Source organism: Platalea leucorodia (assembly GCF_965183815.1).
Source record: "Platalea leucorodia genome assembly, chromosome: 16".
NCBI classification, from domain to species: domain Eukaryota; kingdom Metazoa; phylum Chordata; class Aves; order Pelecaniformes; family Threskiornithidae; genus Platalea; species Platalea leucorodia.
Window position 1 is genome coordinate 4,455,193 of NC_138838.1, and position 21,096 is coordinate 4,476,288.

General features: G+C 41.5%; 1 protein-coding gene across 2 annotated transcripts in view; it reads right to left on the minus strand.

The window, feature by feature from the left end:
• Nucleotides 1-5,209: 5,209 nt before the first annotated feature.
• The window catches only part of LOC309597910 (protein spinster homolog 3-like), a 31,124-nt gene continuing 15,237 nt past the window's right edge, over nucleotides 5,210-21,096 (minus strand). For both annotated transcript variants that reach the window (XM_082327901.1, XM_082327902.1), the window contains 4 exons: nucleotides 17,448-17,513; nucleotides 9,681-9,779; nucleotides 6,734-6,902; nucleotides 5,210-6,222 (listed from right to left, as the gene is read on the minus strand). In XM_082327901.1, coding sequence (XP_082184027.1) covers nucleotides 6,735-6,902; nucleotides 9,681-9,779; nucleotides 17,448-17,513 — 333 coding nt within the window. In that variant the 3' untranslated portion in view covers nucleotides 5,210-6,222; nucleotide 6,734. The remainder of the gene's footprint in view (nucleotides 6,223-6,733; nucleotides 6,903-9,680; nucleotides 9,780-17,447; nucleotides 17,514-21,096) is intronic.

Consider the following 21,096-nt stretch of genomic DNA (forward strand, 5'->3'; position numbering starts at 1 on the left):
CAGAGATGGTGAGGCTGTTCCTTTATACTGTGATCCGCACTGTATTCCGCTACCGGATGAATGCACAGAGTTATCCAAATGGGTTAAAGAAACATCTTTTCACCTGGTTTTACTGAGGAAATACTCTCAGCAAGAACTCAGGTGTCCTTTTCACTTCATGTCCTCTTTTTCGACAGCTCTGTCTGCTCCCAGCTCTGACATGCCAGTGCCAGCGACACCTCCTCTGCGGTGGGTTGTCGATACGCACAAAGAACAAGTTCATTCACTGAAAATGTGAACTATAAAGGCAAAAAGCTATGAAGAAGTTAACAGTTGCAATATCTCCCAGACTGAAGATTAGGAAGTACTCGCAGACCTGCATTTCTTTAAGTGATGTTTTCATTTAGCAGGATAGAGATATTCCTGAAAAAAATGCCTACGACCAAGATTTCAAAAATTAGGTGCCTGAGATTAGGCTCCTAAACCCATGATTAAGTCTTTAAGTAAATGGACTGATTTTCTTGAGTGTTGAACACACAGCTGCTCAGACTGCCTTCATTAGGAACAGAGGGATGCAAGGCTCTTTGAAAAAAAGGAATGAAGGAAAAAAAAGTCAGGCCACTTACTGGGGTGCATTATGGTGGAATTAAATAGCCAGCTTGAAGCCAGTGCTTTCAAAAGTGGCTGCCTTCATCCTTTTTACATCAGTTTCAAGCCTACTACATCAAATACTGCAAAGAAAATTATACCTGCATACATGAATGCAAGAATTTACCCTTCAATTCCATTTAAAAGCATTTTTCGTAATAATATAGAGAAATATTAACTGTAGGAAAACCCCCACCACAGTATATGAGCAGATAAAGTCAGATCTTAGTACCACAATATGAGCCACGTCCTGCACGGGTCAGATTTGCGCGCTGTGTAGAATCCTGATTTTACAGAGACAGCGCCCGTTCCCCGAGCCCTGCTCCAGCTCCGTTGGCAGGGTTGGGCCTACTGGGATTCAGTCACATTCCAAACCTTTATAGATTTAACAGTGCATTTACAAAGGACCTTTCCACAATGGGATTTGACAGCACTTACATTAATCTCTCAAAATTACAGCCATTTTGTTACTGCAGGATACGTAGTCAATTTACATACTAATAACAAAACTGTTACGAAAACATTAAATTACACCAAGCAAGATCAACACAATTCTGGTCAGCCATACAGCATTAGGATCAAGAGTCTTTTCATATCCACCTTTGTTTCCCTTATAAACAAAAAGCTTTCTAAGAACCGTTCCAAGGCTTTATTGGATTACAGTGAAGATAATTATAGAACTGAGATGAACCTCTTGTAATGGAATACAGCCAGTTCCAGCGGCTCGAATGCCAGCACAGCTTGGCAGGGACCCACGTTGTTCTTTCATCGCTCTTTTTTGCCTGTCTCAAGGGAGGAGGTGACTTCTCTCCAGGTCCCAGGCACCCTCACAGGCAGCAGTAACTGGCAGCATTGCAGGCAGGGTGGGAGGACCCAGTACTCGAAGGAGGCCTGGAGAGTGAACAATGTTTGCAAAACAGCAGAAGGATCTCTGAAGAAAACTTTTGCCATAGAGGTTTTGGGATAATGGAGGATTTTTAGGTTTCTTAGTTGTTTCAGAATTTATTTCAACAGACACTGCATCTGCATTTTAATGTGAGGAGGGGAAGGTAAAAAAGCAAAGATGATGGATCTACTGCTAAGAAAAAAACTAACGTCAGCTACAGCATAAATTTGGCTGATCTGGCCTTTCTGTACCCGTATTATGCTGTTGTCAGGTGGACAGCGTCTACTTCTTTTAGCTTACTTTCCAAACAGGGATCAGTTAATTATTGTAGAGATTCTAAACGAAGAGGACATCTATACCTAACGCCAAAGGCACGAGGTGACTCTCGTCAGTAGGCAATGGAGGGAGTACAAGGGAAGACAAGTGCAGGGGAGACGAGCAAGACAGAATTCAGCCAATTATTCTGCAATAGGATAGTAGGGGGGAACTCCCAGTTTTTCGTTGATGGAGTACTGACACAGGCCAGCTGTGAAGGTGATAGTGTCTTCTTCAGTGGAAGTTAGGAATGAGTCAGTAAAGCAGCTGTCAGGGTTGATACTGTCATAACTGATCCAGCTGCAGCACAGGTCCCTCAGAATGACAGCAGCAACCCTGAGCCTTTTCTTTCAAAGCTAAATGATGCTTTTGACACCCATGGCTACATCAGCAGCATTATAAAGGATCACAGCTGTTCTGCAAAATATTCTGCAAAAGACAATTCAGCTGCACGAGTGATTAGGGCAAAGAGGAATAAACCACAAGATCTTATTAGGAGGGAGCAGCCTGGACAGAATATATAAACCTGTAGTCGGGGAAGCTGTGGTCTGCCGCCTGCACACCTTCAGCCGCAGTACAGAAAGATTTCTCAGTGCTGCGAAACCCCTTTCAGGAGGAGTGCACAGGGCTACTTGCTTGGGAAGGAGAGGCGGAGGGAGAGAAAAAGTTGCATAAAACGTCTTTGACAATTAAAATTCTGCTAATAGCAGTCTGACACAACGTCACTGGCGGAAGGAATCACTCTGGAGAAGCAGTTGTACATCATGGTACTGTTGTACCTCAGACTCGTCCTGCCCGCTTGATGCCTTTACAGGCACTTAGCAGAAGCTAGAAATAATCACGACTCTGAAGGCAATTTTTATGCCGAGCAGAGTTCTAAAGCTTCTTTAAAAAATATCCACATAAACAGCACTAAAGGTCAGTACCAATCACCCGTCCCTGCTTTGGGGAATGAGGGGAGGGGAGGAAAAGATCAAAATCATTACCTGAATGGACTTATAAAATCTCACCTTTTGAAGCTGTTCCAAAGCGCCTCTTTCTTACCCACTATTTTGGTTGGAAAGAGCAAGGAAGAAATGTTAAAGGTAGGAGGAGAATATACAAACGGTTACAGAAAACCCAAGTTTTGTCAGCTTGTTCGATTGTCACTCCTTTGGTGCAAGGGACACAGATTCCAAGCAGCTTGAATGCTGCAGAACAAACTCTCTCAATAACCAGCAGCAGCTCTTTGCAATCTAGATAGAGCAGCGAATTTAATAACTTCTTTAAGCCCTCCACTTTTTTCTTACTTCCACTCGGAACCATAGAAAACAACCGGTATTTCAATTGATGCCTAAAGAGAACTTTTGTTCCTTTGCTGGCTGTGTGGCAGGACTTTGTGACCTTCTCTAATACAGGTTTTTGATGGCATGCGAAAAGTGTAATGTCTTAAATAGCTCCAACAGCCCCCTTCAGCACTAAGGAACTGTTGTCTTAACCCCTCAGTGCAGAATTTGGTGCCACCTGCTAAGAAGCAAATTCAAGACATGCAGAAAATTTTAAGAAATTCTGCTCCTTTTACATATCCTAGTGAGAAAGTTTTATCTTTATTTACGACACAGAGCCAAAGAGATGATGGAAACAGTTTCCCCGCTTTGGAGGCAGAGCCTCCCAGGGCTGTTTCACACAGGCCCTGCACCTTTGCATGGCCTCTAAGTCAGCAGTTCCCAGCAAAAGGGAGGACAGTGCGGCCCCAGGGAGGCCCAGGCACAGATCGGGGCGTCCGGCCTCTTGGCTTGGATGTTAGTCTTACTAAAATGCAGAACAAAAATGAACAAAAATAAAAGTCCTCTCCCTTTACGTCACAAAGAAAAGAGAGAAGCATTGGAAAAGATGGAATTGAACTCGTCAGCGTGATCCTGCTAATTTCTAGGCACCGACTTTCACAAAGGAGATAAAGAGTAGGAGTAGGAATGAGTTTGTCACGGACTTCATGTACCATCTACAGAACAGCATTTGGCATCTCTTGCTCATATGTCAAATGCGTGCCTCTGCACTGTTCCAGAGACGGTTTCTCATTTTTTTTTTTTTTTTTAAGAATTTAATGCTGACTTAACAAAAGTGATAAATAGATCATCTGTTTACAGGGCAAATCAAGAACATACCAACAGAGAAGTACTATCAAGCTGCTTAAATCCTACCATAGCTGAATAATGGGAAAAATTATTCTCAAGGTCTTGGCCTGTCTGCCTGAGTTTCAAGGAATCGGCTGTGGTGTTGGGGACATCTGGTTTGCAGCTGTCGATGATTTTAGCAATCGCAAACTTTATCTCTAGAGTTTGGCAACAGAGGTAGAATCTTGTGATTCTATTACTGATCATCAGAGCTCTGTAAATCCAAGCTCAACATCTTTCATAGTATAGTTACCCTATATAATGAATTCTTTACCAAAACCAAATCATTACCTAATACCAATATTCCCAGACAATTTCAGAATTAGGCTGTACGTAATACACATCTCTATTGTGTACAAGAGACTTGAAGCACAACGCAAATCTTTATGGTGGTAGGCTTTTACACAGCTTCTGAGAAATGTTGATAAAACACTAAGGAAGGATCTGGCACTGTTGTCACCAGCAAATATCATAGAATTAAACAAAATCAAAATACTTTTATGGCCTCAAATACTGATGTGCACTTGTCAGAACTCTTCCATCAGTTTCTGGGCATAAAGTGATGTAACAGCAAATGGTATGTAGCGAAGGTACTGCTGTACAATATATTGCTTTGGTGGATTTCACCTCATCTCACAATTTAACTTTTCAGCAAAATAGCTGTTTGCCAGAGCCATGTGGATATCGTCAAACAGCACAGGTGGTACAGTAACAGCGTACCAGATGAATCTCAGGCTCTTGCTAGTCCAACCTCGAGAGTGCAGTGAGTTGAGAAGGCATTAAAGAATGTTTTTAGACCTCCCAAATTCATCCTACAATGAGGCACTGGTGCAAAGTGAATTGTTCTCCCTCTAGCTGGAAGACAAATGCTACAAATTTCACCAGGTCTGCTGAATATAAGCAAGAGGTTTCAATTCAAACATTGCTACCAGGTAGCTTAAAAAAACAGCCTGAAAAATATTAAGACAAGCACTTAGGACTTCTACAAGCTGATGCGTCCATATCCAATAGCAAAAATCCCTTGTTGGACATGGGTTCTCAGGCACCACATGAACTTCCAAAAAGTCAGTGGTATAATGGCTTTGGCTAGTTTTTACAACCAGAAAAAGTTGCTCAGTCTTTCAGAATACCAATTTTTATTTTAAAGACAATTATTAAACTCTTACAGAGTGTCACAAAAAAGTTTCCCTGTTATTTCCCATAATGGCATAAGCTCTGCCAAATTTCACTACCTGGGTTTAAGTCAGGTTTCAGAACAGATTTTTTTAAAATGAGGGCGAGAGAGGGAGAAACAAAAACCTGCGGTTGCTGAATTACGCTATTTATAATGACATTAGATATTCACAGTCGTTACAGGAATATTGTGCTTTATGATTTACTGGGAGAATCAGGCAAGATTCAGAATACTTCACAGTTCACTTGCTGGTATCTTCCTCAGGCTTTGGCTTTAAGGTGCTACTGGGACCACCACCACCTCAAACAATGAAAGCTGGCCACACCAGTCATGTCCTGTTTGGCACCTGGCAGGATATTATGACAATAGATACCACATCCAAAGTCTTATGCGCTTTAGAGATAAGAGCACACAGATCGTTGTATTTAAGTGGTTTTGCAGCTACTACTGTTCACTCATGAGGGGAGATACTTACCCAAGGCCTGAGGATACGCTGAAGAGCCTCAAAGGATTAGAAAGAGGCCATTAACATATTACATATAAAATGATCACAAGTCTCCACTCTTGAATCTGATGCTGACTTTGATAGTTTCTGCTTCTCTCGGTCATTTCAGACAAGTGAAAACATTTTGTGTACTATCTACATCTTCCAAATTCTACAGGCAAATCTTATCCTGCTGAGAATTCATAGGCCTCCCTTTCTAATCTCCACGAGACATTCTGCCTTAAATGCTACTGTCTTGTTTAGGTTAGCCGTCGTGCCTGTGACAGCTCTATACGCTACCTTCTGGAGCTCCCCAGCTCCACAGAATACTCGTGCCTGTTCTGCAGATGGGGGAGGGCTGCCATATGCCAATGCAGTAGCAATTTTTGACTCACAGTCAAAAGCATCCAAAAAAGTCAGTATGCAGGATTTTCTGCCATATGGAGGAATTGTTATTTGGCCTTTTCTCTAGCCGTATCTTATTAAGCGAAAGGAAAGAAAAAGGGGAGGACATTCTTTTCTTCTTTGCAAATCTTGCCTCAGAGTTCATCTTCATTTGAAAGACAGCATTCATTTCTGGTACCTAGAAAACCAAGTCAGAGCAGAAGGAAGTTGTAAGAATCTAGGTGATTCAGGACAGTGTTCTGTCCAATTCAACAGGTTTTCTTTAAGTCTTTTACACTTTGAATATGACTTCTTTCAGGGAAGAGGGAGAAGTATTACAGAGAGCTAGGACTGGTTATACTAGGCTCAGAAAGACCAGAGCAGAGAAAGAACCGCACCTGCCCTGAAGTCTGTAATGATGCATTACAGAAAAGCTATTTTATTACCTCCCTATACTGCAGCATTTTGGAGGTGTCACTAATAGCACTGCCCTGATCCTTGTGTGTTCTGCAGGCTGTTTTGTTCAATATGGGAGGTGTGTTTAACCTGAGACTGTGCTGGGATTTTGCCTTTATTTTTTATAGAAACTAATGTGGTATTAACATAATGCAGGCATTTGTGTTTTAAGTTTACAGAGCCGATATCACGGCTAGTGTATGAACAGGAAAGCAATCGATACAGGTTTAGAAGTTATAAAGATATACGGAAACCTCAAAGCCGCTGTGCTTCCTTACGATCTTCCTCAATGCAGAAAGATGTCAGGAGGAAAAAACCTCCTCCAAAGACACCAACAAAAGCACACACGATGAAGCTGTACTGCATGCTCCAGAAACTCCACTGCAAGGAGTGAGCATTCTTGGCCTGGATGGCATTGGAGATCTAGGGAGTGAACAAGGCTGTCATTAATCTGGGATAACATCATCATCCTCTCCTGGTTTAAGCAGACCGGTTACAGTGTGGTCCATGAAAAGAATAAAACTAGGCAGATAGGGACGAAAAGCCCGCCACCAACGTTTGTCAAACCCAGTACCCGATACACCTGTACTTCACTGCTGTCCAGCTTCCATTTGGTCAAGGAATCTCATGTTCTTTTATACTTTCAGTGCCTCAAGAGTAGGAAATACTGCAACCAATGTTTATGTTTGGTAAACATTAACTCATTTTACCATTTTCTAGCCCATCTCCAGACAGCTAGCACAGGACAGACATTTGGCAATGACCTTTATCATTTCTTGATGTTATTCGATAACTTTATCCATCCCTAAACAGCATCACATGGAAAGAAACAAGGGATTGGCATCAATACAGGCACAAACACTCTTTAAAAAGGGAAGAGCTGGAAATTAATTTGAGAGACAAGAGTGGAGTCTGCTTTGCAGGCAAAAGGCATTTGAGGAGTCACAGAGTGACATTATGTGGAACTGGGAAGAAGAAGATACGAGGCAGCTGCTTTTTGCACTGGCTGGAGGATAAGGTTGTAAAAGTTATACATGATACACACGGATTTTATTTTTGTAGACAGAAAGAAAAGCTGATTTCAAGAAACTCAATAAGATTCAATACTTAACCCAGGAACTTAAAATCTCTTCTTACCATAAACAAAACGATGACCGTTGAATGCAGTCATTTTTATTCCCACGTGTTCTCGATGGTTAGAGTATGCTACGTAACTTGAAATACACAAATACGAGACTCTTCAACCTTTGCTGGGTTCAGTATGATTATTTATGACAGTTTAGGCAGATAAGAGCAAGATCAACTGTAAATGGGCACCTAGGGACTACAGGAAGCATAATGGCCAAAATACAAACCTAATGCATTTAATTTTAAAATGCTTTGTAAGAAAATCTCTGGAGCACCGAGGGGAGAAAAACAGACTAAAAAAGACTACTCCCTGACTCTCCAGCCAGTATTTAAGCTAAAGGGCTAGCTGGAGCAGGTCAGTAAACAATAGCAAGACATGAATGCAGAAGATTTGGTGGTTAATCAACAGCAGACACGGGCAGCGTTGGTATACGGGTTCACAGAAGCACTCCAGAAGAGAATACGGTGTGCTTATTGCATAGGACCCCACTTGGACATACAGCAGTTTTATTCCTGGATTTATTGTCTCTGTTCTTTGCAAAGTTGCAAGGTTACCTGAGGTTAATCTCATCTGGATAAGCTTTTTTTGTCTTCACCCTTTTTGATTAGCTGCTATTTAAGGCAACCGCATGCAAGGTACTGCATAAGAAGTATTCTGCACGCAGTTACTAGCAGGGTGCAGCAGCGCATTCAGCAGGAAGCCTCAGTTCGGCCTGTGCCTCAAAGGTGGCAAAGAACAGTGGGTGAGAGATACAAACATTTTCGTCTTTCAGGCAGGAAACATAAATCAATACAACAGTCAAAGGGAGAATGCACAAGACATATTTCAGCTTCTAAGATACCTCCCATTTTTGCATACCATTTCAGCCATTTTTCATGACACAGGGATGTCGGTTATTACGTTCCCCCATGTGTACAGCCAAGTCAGTGCGAGGGCAATAGTTTCACAATACACACCAGTGAGCAAAGTGGTCTCTTCATTTGCCAAAAAAAGAGAGCCAGCAGGAGGAATCTCTCACTGAGAGGGGGCCGTCTTCTCTGCCAGGCAGATCAGACAGTTGAGACTCTGGTTTTCACCCGGTTGAGGACAAGGGGGATCTCCTGTCTGGCTGGACCAGCAACAGCACAGCTCACTCGGGCACTTCTGTCTGGCCCTGTCTAACCCTAACACTGTTAACGTGTGACAAAGAAAGAACAGATATTCCTGAGGTGAACTTCTTAAAATAAACTTCCATATAAACAAAACTTTAAAACAACGACAGCAACAACTCACTCTCTCTCCCACATCCCGTAAAGCAGAAGAATCAAAGTGGGTGATCGGTTAGCTACTGTGTGCAGAATTACTGTGTCTTAAATCAAAAACAATGAAGGAAGGAAACAACACTGACAGATATCATCCACTGGAACTAAAACAAATGAACTGCAGAGAGAAAAGAGCACTAGGCTGCTTTGTCCAGAAGCACGTAAGATCAAGTAAATGCAGGAAGGGCAGAGAAACCAGGTCTCAAGCAATATGGGAATGCAAGGGTAAGGTAAGTTGAACCCGGAGCTTTGAATGCCAAGTAGTATCAAAAGGCAACCATTGCAGTCACTTTTGTTCTGATTTTCAAGAGACCATTGACTAATTGCAAGATTTCAAACTTCAAGATTTGAACTAAGAGTCTTAGGTTTTATGGTACTTGATTAATTTCCATGAAACTCCTCACAAACGTAGCAGAAAGCACTTAAATCCAAGTACAATACCCATGACACTGTTGTTGCAAAAATGTATGCCTTCAAAAATTTATGAGTTTGCACATTTAAAATCAAAATAAATTTCTACACACTGCATGGAACTACTCACACCTACAGGAATAGAATTATATTCTACATACCTGCAGTGGCACAGGACCAGGAGTTGCATTCACGTAAAAATGTTTAGAAAAATGTCTTTCTGTATTCTAGTATCAAGGTCACCAATTTGAGTAACTTCTAATTTTGGACCAGGAAGTGCCTACAATCTGTGAGTGTTTGTCTTTCAGTTTCTAAAAGCTTTACCCTAAGGAAAGCTCAATATGCAGAGAATTCACTTACAATCCCAATGAGATATGGGCTGCCTGCATCTCCCAGCAAATGGCTCACCAAAATCTGCAGGGCAATAGCTGTAGACTGCCGTCTTGGTGTCACAACATACTGAAACAAAACACAACCCACAGGAGAATGAATATTAACAGAGTGAATCTCATGAATGGCCAACTACTTATATAACATCCTAGAGAGAGGAATATATTCATTTTTATATATTTCATATTCAAACGCTTTTTACAAGTTTGGAGACAGAGAAGTTATTCTGAGCAAAAGAGTACACTGGATGTTTTGTTGAGGAAAAAAACATTCAAGAAAGCAACACACAAGGCAGAATGACAATAAAGTAGGAAAAACATGACTCCCCTGCCTCCATTCCTAGACTCACAGCAGCTTGTACAGATTCACTTGGCCACGCAACTAACAGAAACCTCCAACCAGTAACCTGTCCAGTTGTACTGATTTACTAATAAATAGTAAATAGTAAATAATAAATAATAAATAATAAATAATAAATAGTAATAGATTCAGCACTGACAGCCTCTGAGAAAAATCGCTTATGACAGTGTGTCAGCAGGCATGGCCTAGACTGCTGGGGGGGCACTGGGGTACCTGGAACCTGGAGTAGCTGCCCTGTCTATGAATGATGTCAGCTGAGACCTTGCAGACCACATGAAGACAGAGAGAGGGGACCCAACCTGGCAGACCAGAAGGTGGCTGGTGGCCTTTGCTGACAGCTCTGATGGCAGAAGTTTGCTGCTTGTAACTGGGTAGCACCTGAGATATAGCTAGTCGAGTAACAACACCTCAAAATGATTACGCTTTTGAGTGCACACAGTTTAAATAACAAGTTGAAGAAGAAGATGTGGCGTACATCCAGAACACGGCCAAGCATCACATAGATTAGAACTATTTTTTAAAATGAAATATAGTCATTTTGGGGTAATAAGGGCCTTACGTCTGTGCTACTGAAGAGCAACTGTGCCTGAAGAAGTACAGTAGGATTCTACATAAATTGTGTCTCTCTCGTTCAATAATACATTTATGCAAAAAAACATTCACAGTCAGAATGAGACAGAAGCAATTTTAAAACTTCATACCTTTGTTTTCCAACCACTTGCTTATATCAGAGACAAAATGCTTAATATTCTCCCACTCCTCTGTACCCCAACTTGATTCTTTTGGAAACAGATCTGAATATCACTTAGGGTGTCTCAAACACTAATTAATAGGGTGACTGGTGTTTTACCAAGAGACAAACTCAAGCTATATAAGCTATTGTGGTTCTATAGCTGCCTTCAAAGAAACACTAATATGCATGACAAGTTGGGTTTAGAAGGAAAAAAAAGATCCTGCTCTCACATTGAACTTAGAGTTTTATTATAATTCTTTGTGTTTAAAGAGCCCTCAGAATATTAGATAAAAAAAATTTACCTACCACTAAGATGTAGTTATATCACAATAGCAACATCAATGCCACATCTTTAAGGTGGGTGGAACTCCATTAATGGACATTAAAACAGGCAGGTAAGGAAGCATGTCAAGACACCAAGGTTAATTCGTCTTGTGAGAATAAGAGCAAAAAATATGCACGTGCAGTCAGGACCTATATATACCAGTAAGTCACAGCATTTTAACTATACTGAAACTACAAATCCATAGCACAGATGCAGAAACAGGAAGGACGATAAGCTATATTAATGTAATGGTTTGCGTTCGGGGATGGATTCTGTAGCGCTGCATTCCTTTCCCTCTTGCAGCCCCCACCTGCAGGAGCCAGCACAACATACATTCTTGGTATGAAGACTGGAGCACATAGAGAATCGGAACACCTAAAAAGCATTATTTTTATAAAAACCCATAGAATAATGCATGATTTACACCTTGTAGCTTAAGTATCATGTCAAGCTTTTTCCATTGCTATGGTTTTCATGCTGTATGTCTCTCTCACAAACCTATTTCTACCATTTTCTCTCATATTTAACAAGATGTATGTGCTGCAGAGCCTCTCCCTCAAATGCAGCTCTTCTGGGGGGGTGCCAATTTGGATCATTTTTCTCAGCAAGGTCATCGATTTTCACAAGGCTTGTGAAAGGCTTGGGTCTTCCTGAGGGTGTCCAAGTCTTTATCAAACTTGGTTGAAATCCATGGTTTCAAAACGTAAAGAGAAAGCGGACACAGACTGTGGTAAACCTTGTTTCCTTAGGAAACGAGGCAATGAATCCCATTTAGATTTAACAGAGCATTTGATCTAAAATGAGAAAGAAAATAGACAGATTTCCCCCAACACAATTAGCAAAAATTATAGCCAACTTGGCTATCTGTCCTCTTATCTCTGCCTAGTAAGCCCTTCTTGTAGCCCGGGTTTTCTAAGCAGTAACATGCCTTACGCCCTGCTGGAATGCCAGAAACACAGCAATGAGCACTGATGTCCTTTTTTCTACAGCCAAATTTCCTCTGTTCAGAGAGGGAGTTTCTCAAAAGCTCATATAACTCATTCCACTCAGTGGGAGCTTTTTGGTCCTGCTTACCCCATATTGCAACCAGTTTCAGTAAAGAACCAGTCCACGTTGGCAGTGTCCCTCTTAGCCAGAAATAGCCACAAAGTTGGATACACAAATCACTCAACATCTTAAAACAGCATCTTTGCACCCAGTAAGAGTACCCTGTACAATGCAGTTTTCTTAAAAGACACTACCTCCTTCCTTACTTTGTACACATACAGCTAGCTTGTATCCCTTTCCATTCCTAGTCTCTCCAATGTAGGTATTTCTAACCATGGATGGAACATTTATTTTTCATTAGGAATATTTAGATAGAGTGCTTCAACAATAATAAATATTAAAACAGGGATGTCTTAGACATCTCTTCAGAGTTACAGAAAACCACTTTAATGTCATGTTGCCATCACGCTGCATCCAGCCCCCTGCCAGTGCAAGAACAGAGTCATGTGCGATTGGCTGACCGGGAAGCTGAAATCCTTGTCATCCGTGGGATGAAGGAACAGTCCAGCAGCTCCTCCTCACTGTGGCCATGGCACACTTTGGCCTAGACCGAGGGCATGCAGTCTACCCAAGTTTTGTTTTCTCTCAGAACCTGCCTGGAGTACCAGTTGAGCATCTGCACTTTGAGAACAGGCTCTTGTACAGAAAGAGGGATAAAGAAACTACAGTAGAAAACTCTGAGCTTTGGAAGTAGACCTTGCTATGACAGAGTGTACTAGCCTGGAGACTGTCAGTTCTTGGCTTTCCAAGGATATCATCATCTGTCCTAGACTCAGATTTCTTTTCTTTTATTGATAATGACAGGCTGTGTTTGAGAAATACAAATCAAATATTGTTATGCGCTTAATGTATTGTGAGCATTACAGGCATGAGAAAAGATAAATGCATTTTTGCTCTCTCAGTGCCCTGCACCACTCCTTACCACATTTATTTATTGTCTCATATCTGTAACTACATGAGACACATGGAACAAAGCTGTAACAAGGAAAATGGAAGGGAAGGATAGGACGTTTTCTATAGTTACGAGGCTCATACAAACTCTGCCTGTGCTATTTTTCAGGTTCTTCTGCACAATGGAAACCATATGCAAGAGCTCAAGGCACTGTAGGATTCACTAGGGCAAGAAGAAACCAAACACTCCCCCACAGAGGGACTTTGAAACAGCCATAGCATCCTGCCTGTCCACAGTGACGGCCCAGGTACCCACGCCACGTCAGCGATGCAGATGACATCCTTCACACTGTCATCTCCTAGGAGATCCCAGTCCAGATGCCTTGACAGACAAGCAGGGTGCCCCAAACAGACGCAGTTTGCAAACCCTGTTGCGCTGTCTCTGGAGGTTTTAGAGATCCTCCTGCAGACTATGTGACAGAGCTGTCAGCTAAAAAAGCAGATGGAACAGACAGGCTGGTGAATGCTCCTATACCTCCCAGGGCACCTCCAAACAAAGACGGGGACATGTTGGCCTTCCCAAACCCCATATTAGCTTCCAGTTCCAGCATCTCCTACACTATTAGCTGCCAAAAGCCTAAAAGACAGAGTCCCATTACCTCACAGATGGCAAACATATTTTGTAAGGGACACTCCACGTACAGCCTCCCAGTAAGCCAGCGTATTGTAAGCAAGGCAGCTACAGCACTTCTCCACTTGCACATTATGACTGTAGTTGTACAGTAGATATACCTTCATGTTTACGGCTGAATTAGAGGCACAAAGGTTGCTACATGCAATGCATCTTGATGTGTTAGCCACAAAGGAAGAAAGTCCTTATCATTCAGTCAGCATCTTCCTTTGTCTTCAGCTCCACAGGTTGCAGCATAAATGAATTCCTAGCTACACTGTCTGGCTAGTAGTGCCATGTGGGAAGAAAGAAAAGTCATTTTCATGGCAAAATAAGAACATGCATTAGCAAATCCAGCCACATTATCAGAAATCCTACCACTTCACACGGGAAACAATGCAGAAAGATAAATTACTGTCGTTATCTATGGCACCCTTCAGTCAATGTAATAGCAGTAATACACTGAACCCAGGGGTTTTCAGCAGGATGAAACACAACTCCCAAATAAGATTGCCACTGAATGAGCAGACATCCACAAATTCAGCTGAATTCCATAATTTTTCATATAAAACTATTAGTAACATTTAGAATTCAACAGATCCGACCCAAAGCACATTCATGGTAACACACTGGATGTCTGCTCTGAGGGGGAACACACCACTACAGAGCTCTGCTCTGCCAAACATTTCACCTTCCCACTTGTTGCCAATTGATGCAATATTGCTTGTACCTAATCCCAAAAGTTTCTGAAATAAATACAAATGCGGGGTGTCAGTCACTCAGGAGACGAGAACTTCCTCCTCCTCTGGATTTACATGGATCCAGGATACGGCAATGGCGCTCCCAATAGACTTCCTGCAGGCTGCAATATGATGCAGCATTCCCTAAGCGAGCTGAGACCTGAGTGACTGAGCTCCATGAAAGCACAGCTCCTCGCGGACTTTGCAGTTTGGGTTCAGAAAGGAACTGAAGGGAAGAGGTGACAGTAATCACCTGCCGTACTTTCCCCATCGCATATCAGCAGTATCTAACTCAGTGATATCACCTTCCTCTAACAACGACAGAGGAGAGAATTAAAATGCAGATGTAGGAGTTCAAAGAAAAGGAAATTGAGAAACTAAAAAACTCCTTCAATGGTGCCTCAACTGATGTAAAAAGAATGCTAATTGTAATAGTACTTGGTTCTGTTGCAAAAGCCCAGTGATTTCAAAATAAACCGAAATAGAAGTTAATAAAACAATTTCATTTTGGACCAGTGATAATTTTTCTGCACCTGTTCACTGCTTCAAGGTACAGCTCTCCTCTCATAGGATAACTGTTTCTGACCATTCTTTGAGAGTCAAACAAGAAACAAAACCCTCTTGCTGCTGGCTGAGGTTTTAAGCAGGCAACCAGTTCACTAATGCTGACTGCAATTGGTTTTTTTTTAAATTAAAATTCCAGAGTGCAGGAAACCAGCATGTAGAGAGCAGTACCATGAAAGAGTAACTTGAGATCATAATGCAATGGCCAATATCAGCAGTGCTTTGTTGAAGAACCATGAAATATACCTTGTTTCAATCCTTCAACTCAATCAGAACGTAAAGAAAGATTCTTCAAGCTATGAAGTGTGAGGATAAACAGGCTCATGGCAAGAAGGAAAGGTCACGTCAGTGGAAGGAGAGTTCTATAGTGCTTCAGAGCTAGACCCTTTTGTCAGCATTCGGCTATATACTTTCACATTCTTTTACACGGAAGACTGTAATAGAGGTACTTTTATCTCTGCTCAGCTTTTCTACCACTTGGTTTTAGTTAGCTGTTAGGAATAGCAAGCAAGTTGTATATCTGAGCAACTAAGACCATAGCGACAGGACCCTCAGTTGTAAATTTTCAGTTCCTGTGGTAGCAAGCAATGATGACAGCTTTGCAGACAACTGTGTTCCACATGAGCCACAGGCTGCAAGTTTTCTTTACTGTCCTAAACTCTCGCGACATGTTATTGTGCATCACTGCGTGTTGTGCTACATATTAATGCATTCACTGTGGTTCTTACATGAAAGATTTATTATGACAGTGGAGTTTGCAGCAGCAATCTGCAAATAGACTTGAGCTCCCCAAGAATGAAAGACGATTGCATAAAATGGCAGACGCTAATGTGACTCTTGCTTATGCTCTCTTCAGCTACTGGTTTTCCACCATTAGCCTGAGGGTGAGAAACAGTCTGAGATTTCTCTTCTGCTTTGCCCTTACCTTTGTGTCTTCTCTCACTTTTCCTCATGGCTTTACACAATTTCCCTACTTTGCCTTCTACCAGTACCAACTGCATCAGCATTTTGCCTGTGCCACACTTGTCCCAACACTCTCTGTCTCTCAGGCAGCCTCCTGCTTGAAATGTTTGGGTTACAGTCACACTCACCGTTCTGCAACACAGTGAACCCACAGGAGAAGATTCTTCAAAGTAGAGAGTCTGGGTCTCGTTTGTGATACAGTACTCTACTCTTTGTAGAAAAGGATAGTGCCAATTTAAATGCTTTGTCTTGTGCCCAGGGGTAGCAACAAAAGGATCGTCAATCATTTTAATATCTCTGACTTTGGTACTTAAATCAGCTTTCTGCAGTCTGATTACTAGGTATGAACAGGTTAGACCATTTCCTTGCTTATTTGACTGATAAACTATATTCAGCTTGTTCATACTATGGATTTCCAAAAAAAAAAAAAAAAAAGTCATATAAACTACTTCATAAGACTGTGATAATCTGCACAGTTCAGTGATAGTAACAACAATATCTGTCCCATGTTTTACACAGACACTGATTAGTGACTGTGGAGCTACAGCATAAACCAAGGGTTGCCAAGTTTTTCCTTTGAGTAAAAGCTCAAATACATTAAAAAATTACTAACCCTAAAAGCCTTTGCAATGATAGAAAGAACTAGCTGCTCATTGATACTTAGACTAACTGTGCCACAAGATGTGTGCTTTTCACATCGCTCCTTTCTAAAGAACGTTATTGATGACAGAATTCAAATGAAATAATGCACTGCTATTCTTTGGGCTTGTGGTGTCAGCCCTGGAATCCCCAAGAGTCTCGTAAGCACGGCTGCTTGCCTAACACTTTGGCAGTGTAGCACCACTTATGAATTTGACTTGCAAGTGCTGGAATTTACCTGCACTGTATTCTGGAATAAGGGAACTTGCTAATAGTTCATAGAATGATGAACGGTAACAGATTCACTAACTTTAGTTTACAGAATATTGACTTTCCCTCATTTGGATCATCTTTTCAAACCTTTGGAGCACAAATAGAAAATCCCTGATTATAGACAGAAAATGACCCTCTTTCTGGCGCAGACCATTTTCTGGCAGACATCCAACAACGCAGAGCTGTACAGAAAATCCAAACTCGTGCGGGTACCAGCAGCACTGGAGAGTTCCACTTGCATGAGTTCCATCCAAATCAATACATCTCCCTTCTGGGCTGGCAACGAGCTTGGACTACTGCACCACCACACCTGTATTGTACCGGTGTCTTTGCACAGCAGTACATTGTGGCACGTGATTGCAGCCCTACTGGTGGCAGGGTATCAATAAGAGTATTTTTAGTAATTTTTCATCTCTTCCTAGAAGGCGGAGGTCCTTCTGGCCACCGAGATGCAGGCTTATGAACAATATTAGAGAAAAGCTGAGAAAAGCTGAAAAACTCGAAATAAGGCAATAGTTTCACAAACACTTACCAACAGTATGTCTGTCACAACAGCCCAGTTTACAGATAAAAACAGTTCTCCAAATGCAATAAAAATCTGCAAAAAAGAAGAAAGCAGTGACTATAGACACTGCATTGACCTTCTGTATCATGAAGATGAAGGCAGGCTTACTGACTATGCTTATCTATGTAAGAGCTGTTGTACATACCCATCTACTTATAGATTAAACATCTCTGTCTATGCTTACAAACACTACCTTCATCTTAAAAGGAAGGGAAGGAACCAGAGAAGGTATGTGGGTTGTTTTGTGTCACAAATCCTCAGCAGAAGAACCAAAATAGGAGACATATCCCACCCTCCCAAATAAACTGTAATGAACTGCTGAACCCAAGAAGAGGAAAGCAAGAGCCTGTGAAGAGAAACATTCAGCACAGGTTTAAAAAGCGCTGAAAGATCTTCCTTTGCTCAGGTTTGCAAATGAAACCAATAGAACACCTCTGTGCCAGTATAAGTACTCTTAAGGGCTCCTTCAGAGAGATAACTTCCAAATTGAAATGGACCCCAAGAGACAGGCAGCCTCAAAGCCTTGGTGCCCTGTGGGAATTCCCTAATTCATCACAGATGGAGAGCGAGCCATCAGGAGAAGGGGTAGGGCCCCCAACAGTTCTTACAGCTGTGGTCTTAGAAAAGATTAACCCTTTCAGCCAGCCCCGGACATAGGTTGGAGTAGGCTGTACAGAATAATCGATACTTGAGGAAAGCAGTAAAGCCACACTATTAAGCTGGAGCAGTTCTAGAAGGCAGAATCTATTTAGTGACACAGGCCACAAAGTCAAATGGCACCTAGGAAATAAAATCCGTCATAACAACAGGTGCCAGTGTCTTGTTCGGTAAGGTCTTGGTCAAGATGTTGTATCTGGTTGATGAAAACGCAGTCCTAAGAAAGGCACAGTGTCAAACTATCAGATGTTTTCAGAGCAGTAGCTTACATTCTCCTAAGAAGAACCAGACCTATTATACATCATCCTATGACACCCCTACCTCCTCTGTGTTTCTTGCCTGTACTCTTCATGTGTTTTATTCTGCAAACCAGTCTGGAGAAAAAGTTCCTTGAAGTACAGAGATATTTAGACCTTTATCCAGACATCTTTTCCTTCAAAATGCTTTATACAGGTTTTCTAATTTGCAGGTGAATCTCTTCCTCCATACATAATTACTTTTCTTTAAGTTGATAACAGTGATAACGAATATCACTCATTTCACATACTCCTTGACTATGTCTTAGCTCTTGGATTTACGCATCCCACTATCAAAGTCTTTCCACGGATACAACCTTGGCAGACCTTGCCCTTGCAAGAGACAGAATGCAATATTTCTTCTCCAATTCCATGACTGTTGCAATAACAGTCTATAGACTACAGAAACGATGCTGCAAGCCAGCCTTAGCTGGAAAGCAAGTGACACACCTTTTATTAGAGAACTCTGAGCCAAACACAAAATGAAATGTGTTCGTTAACATGGGTAGCAATATCACACTGTTCAGCTTTTTGCCAAGCCACCTGGCAATAAGGACTGACAATGTCAAATCTTGCAGCCACCAGGAAATATTAGCCTTTCAGTGTCTTATTTCAAGCTAATACTCTCTGAACTCTCTGGGAAGATCCAAATTCATCAAGGACCTTCCTTTCTTTTTTCCCCCTGATTCCATACAAATAAACTTTAAATGTGTTATTGCTTAACTTAGAATTGCAGCCTGTGAAGTTCTCAAAGCAGTACTCACAGAGGAATTACAAGCAAACGCAGAAGTGCAGTTGAATCCTGCTATACAGCGATAACGGCATGAACTTACGTAAATTCTGTCAGTTGTGCCATAGCTAGCAAGAGAGAGTGCAGGCTAAAGTGACACAGGAAGGAGACAAAGAACAGAGAGATTTCTTTAAATCCTGGCTGACACTTTAGATATAACAAGATGCAAATACAACAGTTAGAGCAAAAGGTTCTGAAGACTTCCAAACTGATCCTAGACACCATCAGTGGAATAGATGACTACCTGCCTTTATACATCAAATGACAGATTGGTCTACCGCCCTTAAAGGAATCTTGTGATGTTTAGCACTTTTAAAGTGTTGTTTCCAGTCTTCCTTTCTCTTCATGCTTTTTCCAAGTTATCTAGTCTCTACAAGCCCCTAAGAACAAGAGCATGTCATGCCTAGTGCAAGAAAAGAAAGTAAAATTCATCTTTAGGAAGTAAGTTATGCTCTCAACCTAGAGTTCAAAGGAATAGGAATTAATGAAAAATTATCCGTGATAAGAAAATGTGATATTCGGTGGCTAAGGCCTCATACTCCGGAGAGTAATTATTTCATACAGAATTGTGTTAACATTAGAGACACAACTTTGTTAGCTTTTCTTTTCTTTCCTAGGGTCTTGTGTGGATTGCAGTTGTAGGGTCACCAGAAAAATCTAACCCAGACAGTTTTGGAAGGTAATAAATCATTCTACAGATTGTATCAAGGTATTCTGTCTAAAACCAATATCAATTTTATACTTTCTCATGCAGAATAAATGCAGTATGGTTGAATAGCTGGCATACTAAGCCATCCAACTGCAAAAGAACTGCAATCAATAAAGAGGAGAGAGTTGTATGTTCTTTTCTCCAACACAGGTGGAGACATCCTGGAAGTACTGTACTTGGGCAGGGAGAAGGGCTGAGGATGGCAGGAAAGCAATAGAGCAATGCTCTATTTAAAGTGCATCCTTCTGTTCCTACCATCTCTTAATACTCCTCATACTGCCTCAAGTCCTTATTTTAAATTAATATAGAAAAGGTTTCCATTAAATTTGTGCAATCATGTTCGTGGCATGTCCGTTCTAATCTAAGTGTACCTAGAAAAGAGTGAAACACTATTTTATTGCTGTCACCTTCAGCATCCCCAACTTTTTTAACAGACAACACTTAAAGTCGGTCTCCAAAGGATACAACGAGAATAATGCTTTGTAGATGACTGTTTACATTCATAGCTAAAGCTAATATGAAGAGAATTAGATTGTCATCAATGTCAGTGCCAACACACATTCTGCTTTTAAACAGTCACATCCCTCAACAAAAAAGTAGGGAATCAGTATGGCTGGACCATATATGATCAACAATTTCTGCCTTTTCAAAAAGAACCACACCAGGCAGGTGTATCAGAGACAAGAGCTGCAGAATGCCTCCTTCAAAGGTAAGTTGCAGGGCAAGACTGCGTCCTGATACGGCATTACCATCAAAGATAAGTCTGTTTAAGTTACCGCAACACCAAATATTGTCCAAGGTTCCCAGCCACAGGGTTCAGTCATGACTTCCCAAAGCACCTGCTGCCCTGCAGAGAGCACACGTCTTTCGTCTTGTTTTGGAGACAGGAACAGATTTAGACAGATGCTCCTCTGAGATAACAAAGCCAGTTAATTTTGCTCTGTTTTTTCAAACATAGTCTTCAAAATCAAGAACTGGGTGTCCAGAAAGAGGAGAGAAATCTTGTGGCATTTCAGTCTGCCTACCCCAACAGAAACCCTGGAAGTCCTGCCATATTTTCACGTTAACTTGAGAATTCTTGCGCTTTGAAACATTTCTTCCAGCTTTGGCCATAACTGATTAAACCTGTCTTGTTCCCTGTCATTATCCACTCGAGACAGTGGA